This window comes from Nilaparvata lugens, chromosome X (assembly GCF_014356525.2).
Source record: "Nilaparvata lugens isolate BPH chromosome X, ASM1435652v1, whole genome shotgun sequence".
Lineage (NCBI taxonomy): Eukaryota > Metazoa > Arthropoda > Insecta > Hemiptera > Delphacidae > Nilaparvata > Nilaparvata lugens.
Window position 1 is genome coordinate 37,932,363 of NC_052518.1, and position 22,689 is coordinate 37,955,051.

The 22,689-nt window shown below is 33.9% G+C and overlaps 1 protein-coding gene across 1 annotated transcript in view; it reads right to left on the reverse strand.

Moving 5' to 3' along the window:
• LOC120355001 (dynein heavy chain 12, axonemal-like) overlaps positions 1-22,689 on the reverse strand; it is a 92,137-nt gene that overhangs the window by 10,993 nt on the left and 58,455 nt on the right. The window contains exons 3-5 of the mRNA XM_039443224.1: positions 4,793-4,947; positions 2,005-2,112; positions 235-347 (exon numbers count right to left, since the gene is read on the reverse strand). Coding sequence (XP_039299158.1) covers positions 235-347; positions 2,005-2,112; positions 4,793-4,947 — 376 coding nt within the window. The remainder of the gene's footprint in view (positions 1-234; positions 348-2,004; positions 2,113-4,792; positions 4,948-22,689) is intronic.

The window sequence follows — 22,689 nt, forward strand, 5'->3', positions numbered from 1 at the left end:
TCATGTTTAAAACAAAGCATTGTGAATAATGTTGGAAGTATTGAATTTCTTATGTAATGTTCTAGATTTTATAAATAAACTCCTCTGGTTCAGTATCCACAGAAATTAATATTATCAATAATGCAATACTAGAGTATTCTCTTCATTCGAGTAGGAATTTGCTTGTACTTCAAAATACGTCAGCTATCACTTGGAGGAAATTTTATAGAAATAATTGGGAGGATGTTTACTCACCTTTGACAGGTTTAACGAAAGCTGATCCTCTCATTGATAAGGTTTTGACAAGATGATTGTCAAGTAGAGCCTGAATATCATCAAGGTCATCAACAATATAACAGTGTTTCTCACTGGAAACGAAGAATGCCAATTATGAAATGGATACGGATGAATAATTTTTTAGTACTACAGTTAGAAATGAATAACTTAACTTCAAAAAACTTCATTCATGTATTACAAAATTACCGTAGCCTACCTACAAAACGCTAAGGTTTATGAGAATGTTCATGCATCATAATCTCCAAATAATTTTGTAAATTAGAAGCACAGATGATATCTAACCACTTATCAATCCATCCCAGACTTTATTCTGTGTGAACTGTTAGTGAAGCTAGAATTTACAACTTTGGAGCTACCGAATATCGAATTATGATTTATGAAGTTACACTTCGTATAACAGGTTAGCCTTTGGATGTTTTTTATATCAAGAAGTGTGAGAAAACATATTTATTCATTCTTCATTCTTATTTTTACTTTCCTTGCCCTATAGGTATGGGATATATAGCAGTATATATACTGCTTTCCCCAAAAAACTAAGGTAATCCGCCATTTTCAATATTAATTAATTTTTTGAATGGGAAGATGGTCATGCGATTCATTATTTCAATACAGAATTTCAAGAAAAATGAATGGCGAAAACCACATATCGATATCTCAAACCATTTTGAAGATATTCACATCAATTATCAATACCATTAAAGCAGAAACGGAAGAAAAAAGTATGAGAACGGTTTATTATCTCATAAAAAATGTGATTCGGTGGATATGATTTAGGATCTTATTCAAATTAAAAATACTACTTTACTGTATCTTTGAAAATCTTGTCTGCCATTTCCAATGTAACTTCATTTTTTTAAATGGGAAGGTTGTCATGCAATACATGATATCAATACGGAATTTCAAGACAATATAAATGGCGAAAACCGCACATCGTTATCTCAAACCGTTTCAAAGATTTCCACATTATTATTCAATACCATGAAAAATCTATCACATTATTATTATTGATTATTAATAAGTTGAACGCAAACGCAATAACTTGCGGTTTGCTTACGATGTGATGTTGGTTGCTGGAAGTGCTGGGGAGATGACGGAAATGTTGAATGAATTGATAGAGGCCAGCGAAAGCATGGGCCTTCAATTGAATGCAAACGAAAAGAGAGTGATGACAAATTTCAACAAGGAGGAAGTAATGGTGACATGTGGTAATATAGAATACGTCGAGGAGTATGAATGTAATAATAATTGATACAAATTTATAATCCATTAGATGGAGGGAGGAGATCGCTCAATGCGTGGGAGATATGTATCCGACAATAGTCAGGGATCGGAGAAGGTGGCAAAGAATCATGGAAAATTTGTAAATATAATTATTGCAAATTTTGTTTTCAAAGATGTTTTTTTTTGGTAACTGTCAACCAAAAATTACCTCAATTGAGAGGCTTTGTTCATTTCATGAATGTCAATAAAGCTATTATTATTTTTATTATTGATTATTTCTTGAACATTTCATTCACTCTGTATAGTGAGGCATCATCTTTAAAAACTCTGTATCTGAAAATGTATTATTGGAAATTTACAAAAATTTATAATGTTTTTACAAACTTATCTGGATGTAAACATCCAGAAAAATTATAATTATTAATGTGAAAATGTTGTTATTAATGGGAAAGTGAATTGTGGATCCACAATAATGCATATAGTCCATTTAGACTATATAAAATTTACCTTGAGAATTTAGTAACAAATGTAATGCTGGTCCATTCGGAATACATTTTCTTGAGATTAATCTGTAATTGAAGCTCTTTGGTAGCCCCAATACTTATTATTTCAAACCTGGAACCGATATAAAAGTATTTTTCCAGAGTGAAGTAGATACACTTTCACTGTAAATAGAGAATACAAATGATAATATCATGGATAGAGTGAATTGCAAGTTGAAACCTGAGCCTAATACAAAAAAGCCAAAAATGTTGGAACAGAAACACGGGTAGAATCATCGCTAATCAGTTTTTGCAGCGTTGAATGACAATAAGGTCAGGCCATGTGCTTGATTTTTATGAATAAAGCCGGGTTTTGGAAACGAGACGGAGCCGCCGAAAACAATACATGGACATGTAAAAATTTTAGTCATCCTTGAGCGGTCGCCTATTGTTATTAAATTTCAACATTTTCGTGGCCTATTGACAAATCACAAGTTTCCCAGTCGGTGCCAGCCAGCTATTGTCGTAGCCTTCAGTGATTGTATAAGCACATACATTACTATTAATTGATGATCCGTACAGATTTAGTTAATCCAAGACCATGTATTTAGTGTAAATAATAAGACTAGCACCATGAACTATTATAAGAAAACTTTATAAGTCACAGAATACTTCCCCTCCCCCCTAAACATAGAAATTAAACTCCCGTATTGCAGAATAACAATAAGGTTTTATTTATGTTCTATCAAAAAACGTTCCATACCAGTCTTTGATATGTATTCTCTAAATGCAGTTATACATGAACATCGAATAAACTCCATGTTGTAGTGTAGTAGGGAAGATAAAATGTGTCACACTGACCGAGACCATAGTTATGAGATCTGTCATCTTGCTTGCACAAGATGCAGTCAGCAAGTAGTGATTTTTACTGGAATGAACTGGTATGATATCCCCACATCACTGGAGAATTTGAGGGTGAGAAAGTTAATTCTAGAAATCCATCCTCAAATAATTCATTTTTGGACATCCCATACTTTTTTAATTTCGATGGTAACATAGATAAAGAATAGTGTTCATAGATGATTGATCAGATAGCGGAAATAGAAAAAAATAGAGTGTAGTAGTGAAGAATGATGAGAGGAACCTCACAGAGCTACGCCAGTACACAGCTTGCGAGCATTGTTGAGTTCCATCAAATTTACTATCAGACCTATACATTAAACCAATACAATTACAAGTACGCCTATTTAATCACAATTTGGATTGAATTGCGAAAAATGATAGTTACAAATTTAATTGCTTCTCACATTTTGTAACTTGTAAGAAACAAAAAGTTTAAGCTCGCTACCAGCTATAGGTGCCTTACAGCAAAGAGAAGGGACCAATAATAATGGTAATCAGAGAGCAATAGAGTATAGAAGTGGAGAGTTGAAGGATGAACCTTTTTGAACTTTCATGGAACATTTACCCAGCGGATGGGTAGTGCGATCCTGTCTCGTTTTCAAAACCCCATCATAAACCTACTCGAATTAATTTATCAGCATAATTTCCAAGCCACAATAGTCACCTAGCCTGCATGCCTCATCACTGAAATGTTCTCCCACCACACCTGCTCATGACAGCGTGCTTCCCCTCCCGCATCGTTGAGTGGTCTACATCCCTCCTGGGCATTTGAATAGAGCGCTCATTCCAAGCGCCGGTCGCTCTGTTCCAGCACCAGCTCTTGTTGAAGAGTCAACAGCTCCTGATTGGTGAGTGACCACCGGCCTTCAACATGGGCCAGAAAAGCTGCTCCCTATTAGCACATTGGCTGAGGTACCGTGAGTAAAAGTGAAACAGTGGTGAGTTATTTCCTGTTAGTATCTCTCAGGCCTAAAACTGGAGATCACTTGGAGATTCCCAATTTTCCTTTCCCTAAAAGTAGCAGTGCTTATTCACGGTCAATTCTTCCCTTTCCTAGAAGGGACAGTGTTCATTTATAGCCTATTCTACCCTTTCCTAAAAGGGGCAGGGTTTATTCACGGCCTATTCTACCTTTTCTACAAGGGGCAGTGTTTCTTTAGGAACTATTCTTCCCTTCCCCAAAACGGACAATGTCAAGTTATGGCTTATTCAACCTTTTCTACAACGGACAATGTGAAGTTATATCCTATCTCATATCTTCTCCAATATAATGGCAAAAGGCATCTCAGGGCCAAGACTATTCTGTTTTTGAAAATTATTCTTATGAATCACCATAGCTCCTCCACCAAAGTTCTAGAAGAAATGAAGACCTGGTGACCTATGTGACACCTGGTCCTATCGGTTTCTTTTTTTCATCCTTCCCTTATTATTCTTCCCCCATCCCATCCTTTCATATCTACCGTCTATTTACTTTTCCTGATACCTTTTTCTCTAGGATTGAAGGTTTTCTCAGTACATGGATATCCATAGTCGAAAAAACCCTTCAATCTGTCATCCTTTTTTTTGCACCACTTCCTTTTTATTTTGTTTTAATGTGTATTGTTGTTGATTGTTGTTTGCATGTATTCTTTTTGTTTTTCTCTGTATTAAACTTGTATGTGTGTGTGTGTGGAAATAAATTGAATTGAATTGTGCCAAGAGCAACTCGTTTCCTCCACCCCCTCCTTAACCATATCCGACTGCTGCTAGTCGCCTGAGAACAACAACTAGGATTTTTTTACATGTGTTCAGTGGAAAATATTTCAAACGTATAATACTATGTTCTGCTGGAAGTCAGTAATCAGCGACACAGATTTGGCACGTCATGATAAGGCCGTTAGGTTAGCGGAAGACACTAATGTCCAACTTACTGGTCAAACAAACTTTCCAAGTTGAGATTGACCAACTTTTGGAGCGTGGTACCGGCGTCTGGAGTCAAATCCAATTGTGCGAGCTCTGACATTTCTTTCCAATGTTGGTCGGTTAGAGCTGGGTTGCACATTATTGAAACAATCCTGATGTGGGGCTGAAACAAATATTTTAAGAATTGTCAGCAATTCTCCCTAACATACAGTTAAGTATGGTGTCTATTCTGATAACATTCATATTCATCAAAATTTCAAAAAAAAATGTATTTATAAGATAATATTATTATATTGAATACTCATCAAGCATCAACGTCACAAAGACGAAATGCTATTGAGTTTCTCTCGTTTTTTTGTTGTTTTTTTTAATGTGTCTTAGCAGAAAATATTGATGTCTTAATTATTTGAACAACTGCTGGTGATATTGTGAGATTCCTTCTTCGGATAAAACACTCTTACAAATTTCAATTTTCAAACATTCAAAAACAATCATTGAAAATAACACTAGTTATATGAGTAGATGCTGTTGAAGATGTGTATGGTGTTTTCAAGGAGTGTTCGAATAAGTGGAATTGAAGATCTTGAAATTCCATGGAATTATGGAGAAGCTGAGCTTCCACTTGATCCATTGCACTGATTATTATATATGCTGTTGATTATTATTTGGTGGTGCACACGTAGCAGCTCATAGCCTATAGTTTCATATTTTGAATGAGAGAATCATTTTTTTTCTGCGTAAGTCGACTCTAGTCGATCTGATTTTTTCACCATTGAGTGCCTAAATCGACTTCACGGCAATAGGAAAACATCTCCTCTGGCTTGTCAAGTCAACTATAGTCTGGAGTGATAGAAAACATATACTTTCCACTAATTGTGAGGTGCTGTAGTCTGTGGCAAGGTCTAAAATTTCTAATGTTTACTATACAGTAGCCGGCATTGGATGGACCGTTTGTGATGATTTATTTGAATTCAATTATAGCGATGTTCAAAATCAGTCATTCCAATTGTTTCGAATAGCTATTAGACTCAGTAATATTGTTTTCCAAGTGTTGATGAATGGCAAGTGAGTGAGTACAAATCATGTCAACAAACTTCCAGGTGGGCTTCAAGTTTCTAACCTACAATAGCTTCAATAGGAATGAATGATATTATAAATCTATTATATTGATAATATTGATTTAGGCTAGCCCTACATGGATACTATCATATGAACACGGTTGCCAAGGTGACTGCAACGAACATTTCTAACTGAGCTACAGTAAGGAATGTCATTACCGTCTACACAAATTTTGTGAATCGATTCAAGGTCAATTTTTTTTATAAGACGAGAATATCCAATTATAATGGGTTGTGTTTTGATGGGATTAAGCTTAAGGCCATTTTTCATTGTCCATTCCACTATCGAATTCATTATCATATCCTGATTCATTATTCCAACTGTTTCATTAATTTTTGTTATGGGACAGCTTAAATAGATTTGATGGTCGTCTGCATAAGTATGGAAACTGGAGAATTTGATAATGGAAGAAAGGTCATTAGCATACAAAGTGAAGAGGAGAGGGCCTAAATTTGAACCTTGTGGTACTCCATGCATAACGTTTTTCCAAGTAGACTTTTTGTCACCGACAGATACACATTGTTTCCTACCTAAAAGATAGGATTCAAACCAAACTAATGAGTTGTGACTGAAACCAAGAATAGCCAATTTATTCAGAAGGACTGTTTGATCAACAGTATCAAATTAATACTTTAGAGAAATCAAATAGGGTGATGATGGTGCATTTTCTTTGGTCCATAGCTAACCTTATATCATCAGTGACACAAAGCAGAGCTGTTTCAGTTGAATGGAATTTTCTAAAGCCTGATTGAAAGTTATGAAGCTTACTATTGTTGTCTAGAGATTTTACAACTTGAGCATGAATGAGTCTTTCTAGCACTTTGGACAATGCAGGTAAAATACTGATTGGTCTAAAATCCTAAACTTTATTGGGTGATGGAACTTTATTTAGAGGGCGAACCAGAGCAAACTTCCAGTTTTCAGGGAAAATGTCTTCTTCAAGTGTAAGCCTGGTAGAGGATCAGTCTGTTATTGTGATGCAAGCAGGAGAAGACCTTGAAGGAGGTTGCTCCCACCATCAAGGAGATTGCAAAGCTAAGACGTAACATCGAGTGAAAGCATAAGGCTACTTTCACACGATAGGAGACGTGCAACTTGAACACTGAACAGTGTTCACGTTTTTTTGTCGAGATACATTGAGTCAAATTTCACATGGTGACCCCGAGCCAGGAACCTCCTTTTGTCACGTCTTTTCCCTTCGAGGCAAGCAGAAACCGGCTTGGGTCGAGATACTAGCGGACAAATCGCCGCTTTCACATGGTGATTCTACATCTCTCCAGTCACCACTTATTCTCAAAAACTATCTTTCTTGAAAATGAAGATAGAAAGACTCTGATTTCAGATTTGGAATCAGCGACCCCAAGTTCTTTCAAGCGAAAGTCCCATTTTCGAAAATATCCGAAAACAAGGAAGTTATGACTGTTTTTAGTAAAGTTTTCTATTATCATATAATTATATGGTAAAAACGAACAGGTACTGTACTATAGAGTACATTTTATGTACTGTAGCTATTATAATACAACTAACACTATTTTTGTGTAGGAAATTTGGTGGGATATTTTTCTTGATTTCTGAAAATACCCAAAAATAAGGGAGTAAGATAACTTCGAAAAACCAACGTTTTCCTGCCGATTGACAAACACATATTATGTCTTGAAGTAATAACGTGTAACAGATATCCAGATCACTATTCAAGCAATCAAGCTTTTCATGAATTCATTTGTCTCCTCATGGCAGTAGGTTTGCGCCCAATGTTTTCACTTAAACATTTCTGTGATAATCATGGAATTATGATAAAACACATTATCGTATTAATCTTCTGAATCCAGTTACATGCACACCGATTTCCGTAAAATTGATTTTCACCGTTCCTATGAACTCTACCAGGTTCAGCGCAACTTGTTAAATATCATTATGTTTGATTCAACAGAATTCATAAGAACAGCAAAAAATCGAACAACAAAAAAGCCGAAGTTTGTGTCGATGGTATACGACATAGAAAGCAAAAGCTCGCACTTGGTCCATAGTTCTACAACTGAGGATTCAGCTCAGCGACTAAAATCGACAAGCCATGATTATGTTAATCACTACTCATATAATAATACAAAGTATAGAACTGCTTTTCACTATGATACATGGTTTTCATTCTTTAATAAAAATAAAACGAGATTCCGGTGTCAAAAGCATCAGAGTCACCAGGCTGGTCTGGACTATTCATGACTTTCTCAGTATGCATTATCCACTCAGCAGTTCTAATACACAGACATCAGTTTCGTTTTAGTTGGAATGGAATGACATTTTTTATTTTTTCAGTTCCTATAAAAATGTAAGAAATTGAAAAATAACACACATAACCATTATTGTTTATATTAAGTGATATTTCTAATCTTAACCACTGCTCGTGGTAAGGCAACACGAAAATCATATCAATAGCTATTGTACCAACATGTTATGGGTAGGGTACTCAGTACTGAAGAGAATCAATCAGAGAAGTCAAGACGTCTTTGATCAGCACTTAATCATGGTTAAATATTTCATAAAATGTTATATTCAATTGAGCCAAAAAAAATATTTTGAAATAGGATTATTTGAAGTCTGATCCAATAAATGGGATGAGGAAATACACAAAATTGAAATTCATATTTCTACATATTTTTATAGATTAATAAATCACTGGTTCCCAATAAGTTGTCCGCGACAGCTCTAGAAGTGGTCCGCGAGGAGTCCGTGGGAAGGAAAATTGATGTTTCAAGCTTTATTAGTGTTTTTTTAAGTTATCTTCCTTGTTTATATTAAAGTCCAATCAATTTCTCTTCGGAAATGATATATCAAACTCAACTTAAGTTCATAATAATGTTTACAATCGGTTAAATAAGTGATAAGTTACAAATGTCTAATGCTATAAGATAGGACTTGAAAGTTTGTTTAGAATCTTTATGGCGGATTTGTACCATGTACCGAGCTAGCCAATCAGAAGCGTGACAGTCAATGGCCATACTGTGGGTAATATAGTAACTGTAGGTAGGTAGAGCAGTTTATAAAAAGAACACAGTCATAGTCAAGATATTTTATCTGTAGAACAGCTGTTTTGACGACTTTTAAGAAGATCATCGAATTTCACAATTTACACAAAGGAAAAAGTATTCTGAAAACAATCATATATACACATATACAGTAGTCTGATCGTAGTTTCAAATATGTTGCCGCCTATCATCATTATGTTATTCCCCTAAATTATTCTCGTTTGAGAATGAGGCTTACAGTTCAATGAGCAAGGAAAGTTGTGTGAGTGTACCACACCAGATTTTTGAAAATGGGACTTACACTTTAAAGAATTTGGGGTGGCTGAATCCAAATCCGAAATCAGAAATCTTCTATCTATGATTTTAAAGAAGTTAGACTTTGAGAAAAAGTGATGAGTCCTACTTTGAGCAAACGTCGGCGTGATTGTTAGATCCGTCGGCTTATTTGTAGGATCCCCATGTAGAAGCACAGGAGAGCTGCAAAATGTGAAATATGATCTTCCATAATATGATTTTCAGGAGCCAGGATTCTGCCGTGTGAAACTGGCCTAAGGAGCTCACACTTGGAAGAGAATTGTCAGAGGAGCAACATGCAAAATATTTCAAACCACTAACTGAACAGCTGGAAAAAACTACTGAGACGCTTTAGATTCCTACAGCCCAGCAAAAACCACCTCCAGCTCAGCAGCAAGCACCCCCAGCTCAGCAACAGCCACCGGCTCAACCATTAGAAGAACAACATAGACTTATACCGCCTACACCACCAACAACTCAATCCAACCTGATGTTAGCTCCTGATGTGTCAGTGCCGGGTCAGTTGTTACTGATTTCTTCACGATATAATTTGATAGTTTTTGTGCATGATAGTTCAGAGTATTGTTGTAGCCTGCCTCAACATTTGGTATTGGATTACAGCTGGTAAAGTTGACCAACTTCCCATTCACCAGTGCTTGTATCAAGAGGTGGGTGAAAGTAACTTTTGAATACAGATGTATTACCTCCAAAGCAGAGCATTGACTGCTCAATGTACTATTGCTATATATATATATATATATACAACGGAAGGAGTGTTTCCATCTATACTCAAATTATCAAGAGTAGTACCAGTTTATAAAAAGGGACCAAAAGATTGTCCATCTAGTTTTCGCCCCATATCATTAGTTCCTATATTTTCAAAGATCTTTGAGTCAGTAATGAAAATCCAGATCTCGAATTACCCAAGTGAACAGCACATTTTAAGTGAAGCTCAGTTTGGTTTTATAAAAAGTAGATCTACCGCATCTGCAATAGATGCTCTGAATAAAAAAGTGTTGGATGCTTTTGAAACAGGTCAATTTGCTCAGGCTACCTTTGGTGACCTCAGCAAGGCATTCGATTGTGTCGACCACAGAATCCTGCTGAATAAACTTGGTCTCTACGGTATGAACAGTGTAAGCCTCATGTTAATTGGGTCATACTTATTTGACTGTAAGCAAATAGTCTATGTAGGTCATACTAAATCTAAGGTAAAAATGATCAAGTTTGGCGTTCCTCAGGGCTCTATCCTTGGACCTGTACTGTTCACCCTGATGATAAATGATCTTCCATTATCAGTGACATCTCAGTCAATACTTTACACAGAGGATACCACTTTTTCAATTCAGACTCAGATTTCAATTCAATTCAATTCAGATTTTCAAAAACTCGCTTCTACGATGGAACATACTTTAAACCAAGCAAGCAAAAGACTTACTTGCTGGCGTTTCCCCATTATAACAAATGATATCCTCTGAGCGCAGTTTTAGCTACACTGACTCCTGCGTGTGTTTGGAAGTTATTCCATGTGTTCGAAGGGAGTACCTCCACCCCTCTCCTTCTTCCATGTGTTTGGCCTGGCGCTGCTGAATGAATGGAATTCCCGAAGAAATGTCTGGCTTTTGTGCTGTGTTGAGAATGATTTTCCAAAGGGAAGAGATATTTGTACTGTCATCTCTTTTGTTAAGGCTCCCTTGTTCTCTATTTCTAGGGCCTCTCGAACAATCCTAACCCGAAAATCTTAAATGCTGTAAAGGGCTGGAGTAGATTGTTTGTTTTTTATGTTCAATTTGTGTTCCTCTATCCTGGCTGATATTCTTCTATTTGTTTGACCTACATACATCTTGTCACAATTCAGGCAGGGAATACCATAGACTCCCTGATTTTCTAGTTCTAATCTCTGAAAGGGTTTCTTTAGAAATTTCTAAATAGTTTGGAGAGGTTTGTAGACTGGTTTGATTTGATATTTCTCAGTATTCTTCCAATACGGTCAGTAGTACCCCTGATGTATGGAAGAAGGACGGTTTTTTCGAATGCTTTCTCTTCCTTGAGTTTTTCTTCAGGGATTGGAGGTGTCAGTTGTTTTTCCAATGATTTTTCGACCATTCTATTATTGTAGCCATTACACTCCAGTATGGATTTGATTGTCTTGATCTCATCTTCTTTCTTTTTCTCGTCCATGAGATGAAGAGATCGAAAGATTAGATTATTGACTACAGAGAAGGAGTGTGCGGGCTGATGATGGGATAGTGCATTCAGGTATCTATTTGTATGGGTTGGTTTTCGGTATACAGAGTGTTCTAGACTGCCATTTTTTTCTCGTGATTGGAATGTCTAAGAAGGGTAGAGTGAACTGTATTTTGGGGTGTATCTGGTTCAGCTGATTGAGGAATTCGAAGAGTTCTTCTTTACCATGAGGCCAAATGATAAAGATAATATCGTTAACATATCTCTACCAAAGGGTTGGTTCCAGTTTTGTTCTACTGAGAGCTTTTTCTTCAAAATTGATTGATTGATTGATTGAGTACTTTATTTATGTTGATTACAATATATACTGGCTTATACACTTATATACAATAGCTTACAATACAGCAGAATTATAGATGAATTTACATAATTTAGACTAAGAAAATAATTATTGAACTGTATGAGATATGAAAAAGTGATTTGTAATATAATAGCTATAGATAATTATATTGTTATGCATCTACATAATTTGACAGAGGTTTGGACATATCAATTTCCATTTTCAGAAAGAATATTAAAAATATCGTCCCCACTAACTCTCCAACAAAACATTAATTAAATCAATAATACTATACTAAGGATTTATTTATTAGTGGTAATATTGTAAAAGTTCTAATTAATATATATATTTAAGAGAAAAAACAGAGAATTGATAGGGTAAAATAATTATATAGGTAGATAAGATCAAATTATTGATTAATAAAATGAAGTAGGCTGAGAGTAGATCAGGGTAATCAACTTTCAGTAATATAAAGCAGTATGCAGCTGATAATTAAAATAACATGAGTTTATATATATTATATATATATATAATATATATATATATATATATATATAATATATATATATATATATAGGTTCATTCCTTAACACAAAGTTGGTCTTTTGTATAAATCTTTACAACTCATGTTTGTACGTTCAGGTAAGATGGTCCAAGCATCTTTAGTAGCTCCACAGACCTATCATGTGATGGCATTTGTGTAATGCAGTATAATAGTTCACTCCCTTGGGTCTGAGCGTTCGCGCCATTTATTCAGACTGAACTTGATTTGAGGTTATGTATTGAAGTTCGCGCCGTTTCTGTTGTGAATGGAATATTCTTGTCTCGTCCTTGTCTGTCAGCTGTCTGTTGTCTGCAGGTGCAGAGTGAAAGTGATATTGTGCTTTGTGATGTTGTGATTGTGTCAAAATGTCCAAAAAGATTATTCAAGCAGTGATCAAATTTTGAATTCAACTTTGAAAGGTAAGTCAGTTATAGAATTATAACTTGTACTTGAATTATTATAATTACTTGTACTATTTAGCTTGCTTCTTTCACAATTATTTCCTTATGAGATTTAGTAATGCTTTAAGGTTATTAACATTTTGAAATGAAATCAAGAATAAAACACATCAAAAGTAGAAATTAAAAGTAAACCGCATCACTACTCACAGAGTGTATGTAATTGAGTGATTGGAAATAAATAAATGTAACAAAAAATAAAATCTTAAATGTAATTCCTTCATTTCTATCACTACTTACAAGCTCAACTAAGTTAAATCTGCACAAGAATCTTATTCTATTAGGATATATACAATTAATATATACCTGGGTAGAATTGGTAAGAAGCTCATTGGCAATGAAATTCTCAATTGTATAAATAAATATTTAGATCATAAAAGTCAAGTTAGTCCTAAAATCATTCCTCTTCAGCCATGCAATTTTTCATAAATAACTCTTTTAATAGGTCCAAAGATAGGAATGGATATTTATTTATTTATTTAATCAATGAGAATTACTCAACTTACAGAAAAGTACCACAGGCTTATACGCCCAAAACGGTTCCAATTCTAATTTATACAACAGTCCAAATGTAGCTAGGTTATGTGATATGCAAACAATACCAATCCTGGGCCTAGGACTAATGATGAATAAACAGCTAATGAAACTTTTCTAAACACTATATCTTTGAATGTCCAGGGTATATCAAACAAATAAGAATATATTTCCCTCTTATTATGTTATAAAACTATAGTGCTGAACACTGGTTAACAAACAATGACTGTAGCTGTCTCACAATACCTGACTATGAACTTGGATCCTTCTATGAAAGGAAAAATTCCATTCATAGTGGAGAAGCAATTTTTTTAATTGATGGATTGAAATAAGAAGAATTGAGCATAGAAAGGAACTTTCTATAGAAATGATTTGTGAAGCTGCTGCAATTGAACTTCCAAATGAAAAAATAATTGTTTTGTCATTGTACAGACCCTATAATAATGATGTTAGTTTTTTTAACAACTCTCTATCCTGTCTTAATGATATATTATGTGCCATTTATAAATGTAACTATAATTTAATATTATGTGCTGATTTCAATGTCAACTTTAATGTAAATGATAATTTTAATAGAGATCTTTGCAATTTGTTTGAATGTTTTCGTATCCATATTTCTACAAAAATGAAATCACTAGACCAGGCACACTGAATGAAGGCCACTTTATTGATAATGTTGTGACTGATATCCATGATAGCAGACATGTGACCCGAGTTATCAATACACATCTACTGTCAGATCATCATGCCCTACTGTTTAAATCTTTAATAAATGTGAAAAATGACTCTCAAAGTTTTTCTAGTGTAAACAAAAAGCTAGATAGGTTAGTTAATTAATGATCAGAACACTTATTTATTTGTTAGGTTAATTAGTATCATACACTGGAGTGTGGTGTATTTGCTAAGCCTAATGATGCGAATGATAAGTTTAAGAAGTTTTTTGATTTGTATATGTCAGCTGTTAATGCTGTTTATCCTCTTAGAGGTTTCAAAGTTAGTAAGCCTAAGCTGGATGATGGATGGTATACTGCTGATTTAATGAAGCTCAAACATAGTTGTGATGAATATTATAGCTTACTGAAATTTTCTAAGACTAATCAGTTTAGAGATAAATATAAAAGCTGTAAGAAAGAGTATAGAATTGCTATTAAGAATGCAAAAATAAATTATTCCAACAACAAAATAGAGCACTCAAAAAATAAAACTCAAGCTGCATGGAAGGTAGTTAAAATTCTTACAAATGTCAACAATGAAGCTATTGATTCACATGATGATAACAACACTGATTCATTTAACAACTTTTTCATTGAAAAAGTTGAGGAAATTAGTGAAAATGTGCCAGTTAGTGAACATCTCAGCTCTCACTACATCAATAAGTGCAATAGGCCCAATGTACCATTTTTTTCCAACCTGTTACTGCAGATTATGTGTACCAGAAAATAAGTAGTCTTAGTAATTCAAGTTTTTTTTAGATATATATGGTATTAATTCTAAGGTCTTAAAAATATCTGCCCCTTATATAAGTGAAGTTTTGAGTTACCTTTTGAATTATTGTTTAGTATACAAGGGCATTTTTCCAAGTGTATTGGAAAACGTTAAGGTAATACCTGTAGGCTACATAAAAAAGGTGATAAGAAAAACTTCAGGCCAATATTTCAGGCCAATATAATCAGGCCTTATTTCAGGCCAATAACAATTGTACCTGTGATATCCAAAGTATTTGAGGCCATAATGCAAGACCAGATCTCAAATAATTTTGAAAACTTTGGTATTTTTACTAAAAAACAATTTGTTTTCAGGCCATGTAGAAATACTAGCAATGCAGTAACAAGTTTAGTGAATTAATAGTGTTGTTAATGATTTGGAGAAGGGTCTATCTGTTAGTTTTAGGTCATATGACATGTCTTAAGCTTTTGATACTGTTAAGCATAACATACTTTTTGAAAAATTTTCTTATTATGGCTGCAATTCAAAATCAATCTATTTAAAGGACCGCAACCAGTTTGTTTACAAAGATTGTCAATTCTCTAAGGGCAGAAAGGTTCATTATGGGGTCCCTTAAGGCTCCATACTTGAATCAATAGTCCCTAATATATATATTAACAACATAATTTGTAATATAGAAGGCACTGATAAAGCAGGATTTCTCTTTGCTGATGATTTTGGTCTCAAAGTTAGTTGTAAATCCGAAGCAGGTGTACAAAATTGTCTAGTTGATAGCTCTCTACTCCTTAATAATTGTTGTGCTAGTAATTATTATGTTCACCTATAATAGAAATTCAAACAATGAAGTAGGGACTGAACCTTTGAAATTTCTAGGTATTGTTCTTGATCCCAAACTTTATTGGCAACCACATATGCAGAATTAATTAGTGAAAAAAATAGCAAAGGTACTGTACTTGCTGAGAAGGTTAAAGTTAACTGTAGATATTCATATATTATTAAATGTGTATTTCTCTCAAATACAAAGTTTACTGTCCTATGGTATACTATTATGGGGCTCTAGTACTCATGTCTCAAAAATATTTATACTCCAAAAGAAAGCAATTAGATTGATTTGTAATGTTGATATGAGGACCCACTGTAAACCTTTTTTCACAAAATTGGGAATATTAACTGTCCATTCTTTGTATGTATTATTTAGTGTTAGTTAAGTAATCTGGATTTTTTAAAATTAAATAGTGACTGTCATGGATATGAGACCAGAAATAGGAATAATATCAGAGTTCAATAGTTCAGGTTCACAACTTCACAAAAAAATCTTCTGTACACATCTGTTAAACTGTACAATTCATTACCACTAGAAATTAAGGCACTGCCTCTTACATTCTTCAAAAGGAAATTGAAAACTGTACTGAAAGCTGAAAGTTTATATAACATCCAAGAATTTCATGTAATTGACTGGACCAAATATTTGTAGGCTAATATTATTTGTATATATTAATTGTATTATGTAATATCTAGTACCTATTTTTGACATTTATCAATGCAGTGTTAACAATGTCTATGATGATATAGATTCTTATTCTTATTCTTTCAAGAATGTGACCAAAAAAAGGCTTGCTCATTTTTGAAAGTGGATTTCATATTTATTTCTTGTTTGTATTCTAGTTTCCTACATCTTTGTGAGTATTGAGAGAATTGAACAAATACTTTCTGCATTAATTAAATTAATTACCTATAATAAATTAACTTATTACACATGGATGAGTGGATGAATAACCCCCATAATAATTTGAAATTAAAAATGGTTTTTGAATTTCAGTATTTTTTTTATTTCTACAATTTATTCCTGTTTATTATTTCATTTATTTTATAATAATTCCTGTTATATTAAATATAAACAATTTTCATAGATAGAGAATAGCTACAGTATCTTATATTCACTTTCTAGAAAATCACATGAAAATACGTGTGAAACAATTGTGGAAAATGCACATTGTAGTGGGTTCTAGCACATACAATATTATTAGATTACAAACTCTACCTCTTCTTTGGCTCTAACCTTCTTATTGTGAACAACTTTTTTTGAAAATTGCAGCTTTGAATGCTTTATTGAAAAACGATGATATGTATCAAAAAAGTATTTCAGCTGTTGTTTTTTCCAAAGACTAAATTAAAATAATGTGTCATTTAGTGTGATGATCTCTTTCTTCGAGAAAAATTAGTTTAATTGAAATAGATGGAAACAATTATTAATCAAACTTGAAAAGCTATGAATTATACATTGAAACAAATCCTGAAACAAGAAATCTAGCTTATTGGAAGAATAGCTTCCAAAATTACTAATGAAGCTAACAATAAAAATCAATGGAAAAAATTCCAATGTCACTTTAAAAATCATAAATTGAATTCATGAAGTGCATCAACAAATCAATTGCACTCAGCCTATCAGCTTGGAAAATTATGTACCGGTATTATCAATAAATTCAATCGAAAGAAAATACTGCAATCATGCCTATTGGAAGAATCCTTACAGATATCGCAAGGAACGGAGAACCAAAAATTTAAATTCTATCAGCCAGTTGTATAAAAGAAAATCAAACCATGAGATGACGTCTTTAATGGAGCCACTGCAGCCACTTCCCTGTTCAGCTCTGTATGATGACGTCATCTTATGTTAATTAAATTGCATTTTCTTTTGTGCAACTTGCCGTTTGTGTTGGAACTTGGAATTATGACACCCCTATTGTCTGTACAGGTAGATCAGAATTTTCTCTTTTATCATATTCAGAACCTACAAGTTATGTATGGTAGCCATTGAGCTTATTAATTTTTTTGTCCAAAAATATGTGGGGTCCCAAATTTGAGAATAATTTTCAATATCATTTATCTTATCAATTCGAGTGATAGCTCATTTTACTCTAGAACATGGTATGCCATAGTGGAGTAGGTCAATTTCCACACAGAAAAAACTAAACAAGTAGAATAGAGGACACGTTATAAAATTTTTTTGTAACTAACTAGGTTTTGTATGTAATTTATTGTAATTTATCTAATATGTTGTGTAATTGATCTTGTAGTTTTGTTTTTTTTTGAGAAATAAACATTTATTTAATTATTTGTTCATTTTACTCAGCTCTTCAAGGTGGGTTTAATGCATATCGGTTACCTGATTGAACCTTACCTAACCCTAACGCATGCCTTCGCCACGACCAACCTCACCAGACGTGTGTATTTTAATGAAATGATTATAAATTCAACTTTTTGGAATGGGATTGCTCCAAAAATACTCAAACAGTGTAATAAATAAGTCAACAGTGCAATTCATTAACATATACATAGCCTATCTGGTGAGGTTAGAGGTACTAGTGAGGTTTTGTCAGGCAACCGAAATATGCATTGAAACCGCCTTGAAGAGCTGAGTAAAATGAGCTATCACTCAATATGAAAGGACAAATATTAAGAATTCTCTAATTTGGAGAAAAAGAAGAACAAGATGACAAAGAAGGAGAAGCATAAGAAAAAGAAAAGTTGGGAAAAAAGTAGGTGTTATCCAATGTACCTACAAGGTACTGGTATACAAAATACAAGGTATACAGAATACAAGATACTGGCCACGAAAAGATGCGCGTTGACAAATCCAAACCAGCTGGTCGGTGTGACGTCATTGGTGCTCTAAAAGTATATTCTTCCTATCTTTTCAATGTTAAATTGAGCAACTTTGTAAGTCTTTTTCTCAAAAAGTACATAACTTTCCAGTACCATCGACATCCCCTACGATTAATACAAGAATTTATTCTCAATGTTTTTAGAAATTCAATACTTTTGGACGGCTGGATCTTTCAGAATGATCGATTTTGTAAGAGCCTGCTCATCGAATAACTGTTGCTCTCTTATTGAAAATTAACATGCTTTCCCTGGCTCTTTTGTAATTCAATTACTCAATGCTGATCAATTTGATAAAGCGATCATTGAATAAGGAATTAAAAACGTGGAAACATTAATTAGAGTATAATATTATTTCTCTCAACATCCTTCATATCTTGTCTGTATATTACATAGAATCAGTAGAACATCTTGCCTGTTCAACATCTTTAATCCTTCAGGAGTGCACTCTTAATTCAGGAAAAAAATGATATACACATATACACATACTTTAACCAGGTGATAGTTGTGTGTTACGGTCACATACAATATTTATCTTCTTTTCTTGAGCAGCTTTGTAAGTCTTTTTCTAAAAAGTATATAACTTTCAAGTCCCATCAACATCTCCTACGATTTATACAATATTTATCTTCAATTTTTTTCAGAAATTCATCACCTTTGAACTCCTAGATCTTCCAGAATTCTCGATAATGTAAGGGCATACCGGTTTGGAGATAGAGAACTCTCATTTGTTACTACGAGAAGGGATACTCGTAGAATGAATGAATAGATTTTATTTGTCAACATTTGAAAAGATGAATGGCTTCAAAGGTTTTCTACTGGAGGTTTTCTATTCAAAGTTTTAATACCCCAACAATTATAAAGTTGAAAAAAGGTACTGAATGTAGCCTATTTCTCCTAGTAATACTTTGAGTGATAATATAGACCTACACTTCTTCAATCACTGTTTTTATCAGCATAATAATTAGGCTTGGCTTGAATACTTTATAGTTATTTCGAGCTTTCTCGTTATTTATTATGTTGTACACATTCGAGCTGTTTCCTTTGTTCATTGTGATATTCTTCTGCAAACTCAACCAATATCTATCCTTTCAAAATTGATTCTAATACCAATCTCAATGCAGAAGACATATAAAGGAAAAGCTAATATTAATTAGATAGAAGTAAAATCAAAAGCGGTTGCAGAGAATAAAGGTTGTTAGTGCAGGGCATTCCATCAGTGATTTGAAAGGAGAATGTGGATGATCAACGGATGAAGATGATAAGCGCACCACTTTCCTCCCTTATGATATTATATTATGATATTTGATGATTTCGTTCGTTATTACCAATCAATTGGATTGATCAACAATTAAATTCCAATTTAATTTTCGATAAAGAACTTTATTGGTTTCAAAATTATTTACACTCAGTGACCAAGGCACAATCTAGTAACATAATTTTTATCACATATACATCACTCACACTCTATGTGGTAGAAAGCCCCAATATATGGAACAAAAGGAAGTATGGGGTGATAGTATAACACTCACATTCATAAATGCATTATAAACTGAATAATTTGCTATTTGAAAAAATATCTTAAAATATGCCCAACTATATTATCTTTCCGGTATAGGAAAATAATGTGGAGATTGAAAATAATTGGAATTTACCACGCACATTATCCTGTTTTAAGTTTATGAGAGTTCAATTTCTAGAATTGAAATGCCCTCCGAGTTGATTAAAGAGATTGTCATCCTTTCTATTCTTTCAAACAGGAATTCAACCGATCACTTGCCTTATAGAATTATCAAGTTCATTAGAAGGAATATATTGTAGGATACTTATAGTATGAATTCATATTCATACGCATACTTTTCAATGTATGATTCATTTTCATTAAATTCATTATTATTGAATCATGAAGAGTTGATTTTCCCTTTCACAAATAAATAAAGAATGAGAGTTCTACAATAAGTACCAATTGAGAATTCCTCTTACAAATAATTAAATTAGAAATATGTGTTTCAGAATACAAGATCAAGTATTCAATACAATTATTGAGAATTCCTCATGCGCAATCCATGCTTTAATATAATATTCGCCCATATATTTTTTTGTTATAGTTTTCAATTAGAAAGATTCAACCAGAAAACTATTTCCTCATCAAGTATGTGAGAGCCATAATTTTCCTGAAAAAAGAGTTCCTCCTAAGGGATTAGGCAAGAAGTTCTATTGATTCTACATATGATATACAGTACACAGACAAGATAAAGGATTGTGAAAGAAATAATAGTACAATCAATGTTTCATGTTCTTAATACCTTATTCAATGATCGATTTATCGAATTCATTAGCATTGAGTAATTGAATTACAAAAGAGCCAGGAAAAGCATGTTAATTTTCAATAAGAGAGCAACAGGTATTCGATGTAGGCTCTTACAAAATCAATCATTCTGAAAGATCCAGTCGTCCAAAAGTATTGAATTTCTAAAAAAAATTAAAGATAAATATTGTATGAGTCGTAGGAGATATCGATGGGACTTTAAAGTTATTTACTTTTTGAGAAAAAGACTTACAAAGCTGCTAAATTTAACATTGGAAATATAGGAAGAATAGATATTTAGAGTACCAATGATGTCACACTGATCATCCGACTCTGATCATTAAAAGATCGAGATGCACGTGGCCAGTACCTTGTATTCCAAGTAACTTGGTGTTATCTACAGCTTCCACTTTTATAGAGAGATAAAATGAATGCATATCGTTTGAACTACCCAATAGCGTTGTAGCGTTGTTATGCGGGAAAAGTTATCCAATTCAGTTCCTTGGCGGGCGACAGTAGTAGATACATAATGCGGATTTTGCGAGACTTTTTTACGACTTTCCCCCCTCCCCACCCCCTCCCACCTCCCATCGCAACCATCCTACCTACCCCCCACCTCCCCCACTCCTGCCGCACCTCTCCCGACCTCTCCTGACCCCTCTCCTGCCCCCTCCACCACCCCTTAGAAGGAGAAGATGCTCTCTCTTTCTAGAAGAAGGAGAGGTGGAAGATGAAGAAGAAGAAGAAGAAGAAGGAGAGGTGGAAGAAGAAGGAGAAGAAGAAGAAGATGATAACGATGATACTCTCTCTCTATTTCTCTCTCTCTCTAGTCATGCTCTAGTTAATATAGTCATGCCTAATTACATCCAGTCATGCTCAATTACATTTAGTCATGGTCTATTTGATGATTAATAGCAGAGAGATATGTGAGAGAGAGAGAGGCAATCTACTGACAGATTTAAGTGAAACAAACTTCTGCCAGATTTAAGTGAAATGAATATCTTACTCTCAGATTTAACTGAAAGATGTTCTTGACAACGATGTGAAGTACATGCAGAATTGTGGGTTGTACACACAATGAACACTGCCAGATTTAAGTGAAACAAACTTCTTACTGCCATAAATTCTAGATGTACTTGACAACTAGGATGAGATTCTACCATTCTTTAAAGAATTCATGTCCAGCAGTAACATTCAAATCCCATCTTTTTAAAACTCTTTATGTGTCTGTGTATTCAGCATAGTTGAATATTCTTTTGGAAAAATAATAGTGAATTCAAGGTTCTTTTCTGAATCTATATTGATATAAATTAAATCATTCTCACCAAATCTTACATTCTTAACAAAGAACCAATCAAACTGAAAAACATTGGCATATCAAAGTTTGTCATTTCTTGTTGTAGTTTTCAATCATCTCACAGCACTATGTAGCAACGTTTATAGATAAGCTTACCGTGAGACAACCTTGGATGTTATCATTACGCACCAATTCTCCTCTTGGCTGATGATTTACATGTTTCAAAATTTCACTTCAGAGACCTTACAAGGACGAATGCGGTTCCGGTCTAATTCAATACTCGAGCATTGTCACGTTTTGCAATTTTACTTCACATAGCTTACAAGGACGAATGCGGTTCTGGTCTAATTCAATACTCGATCATTGGCACGTTTTTGCAATTTTACTTCACAGAGCTCACAAGGACGAATGCATCTCTGCTCTAATTCATCTCAAATTCGAGCATTAACACGTTTCGTGCATAATCTTGTTTCACCTTGGAAAAAATGCATATGAACACTCTCTCACGTTGAAATAGAATGTAGCTAGCTATTTCTCATGCAATTTCTCCCAAGAAATTTGCATAGTGAGAATCGGTTAAAGATTGATATGATTCTAACTTTAGGGTTTTAGAACATCGCCATAGATAGAGAGACCCATTTTATCAGTAATTAAATCACCTACTTGATCTTCTGTCAAATTATGCTGTTTTG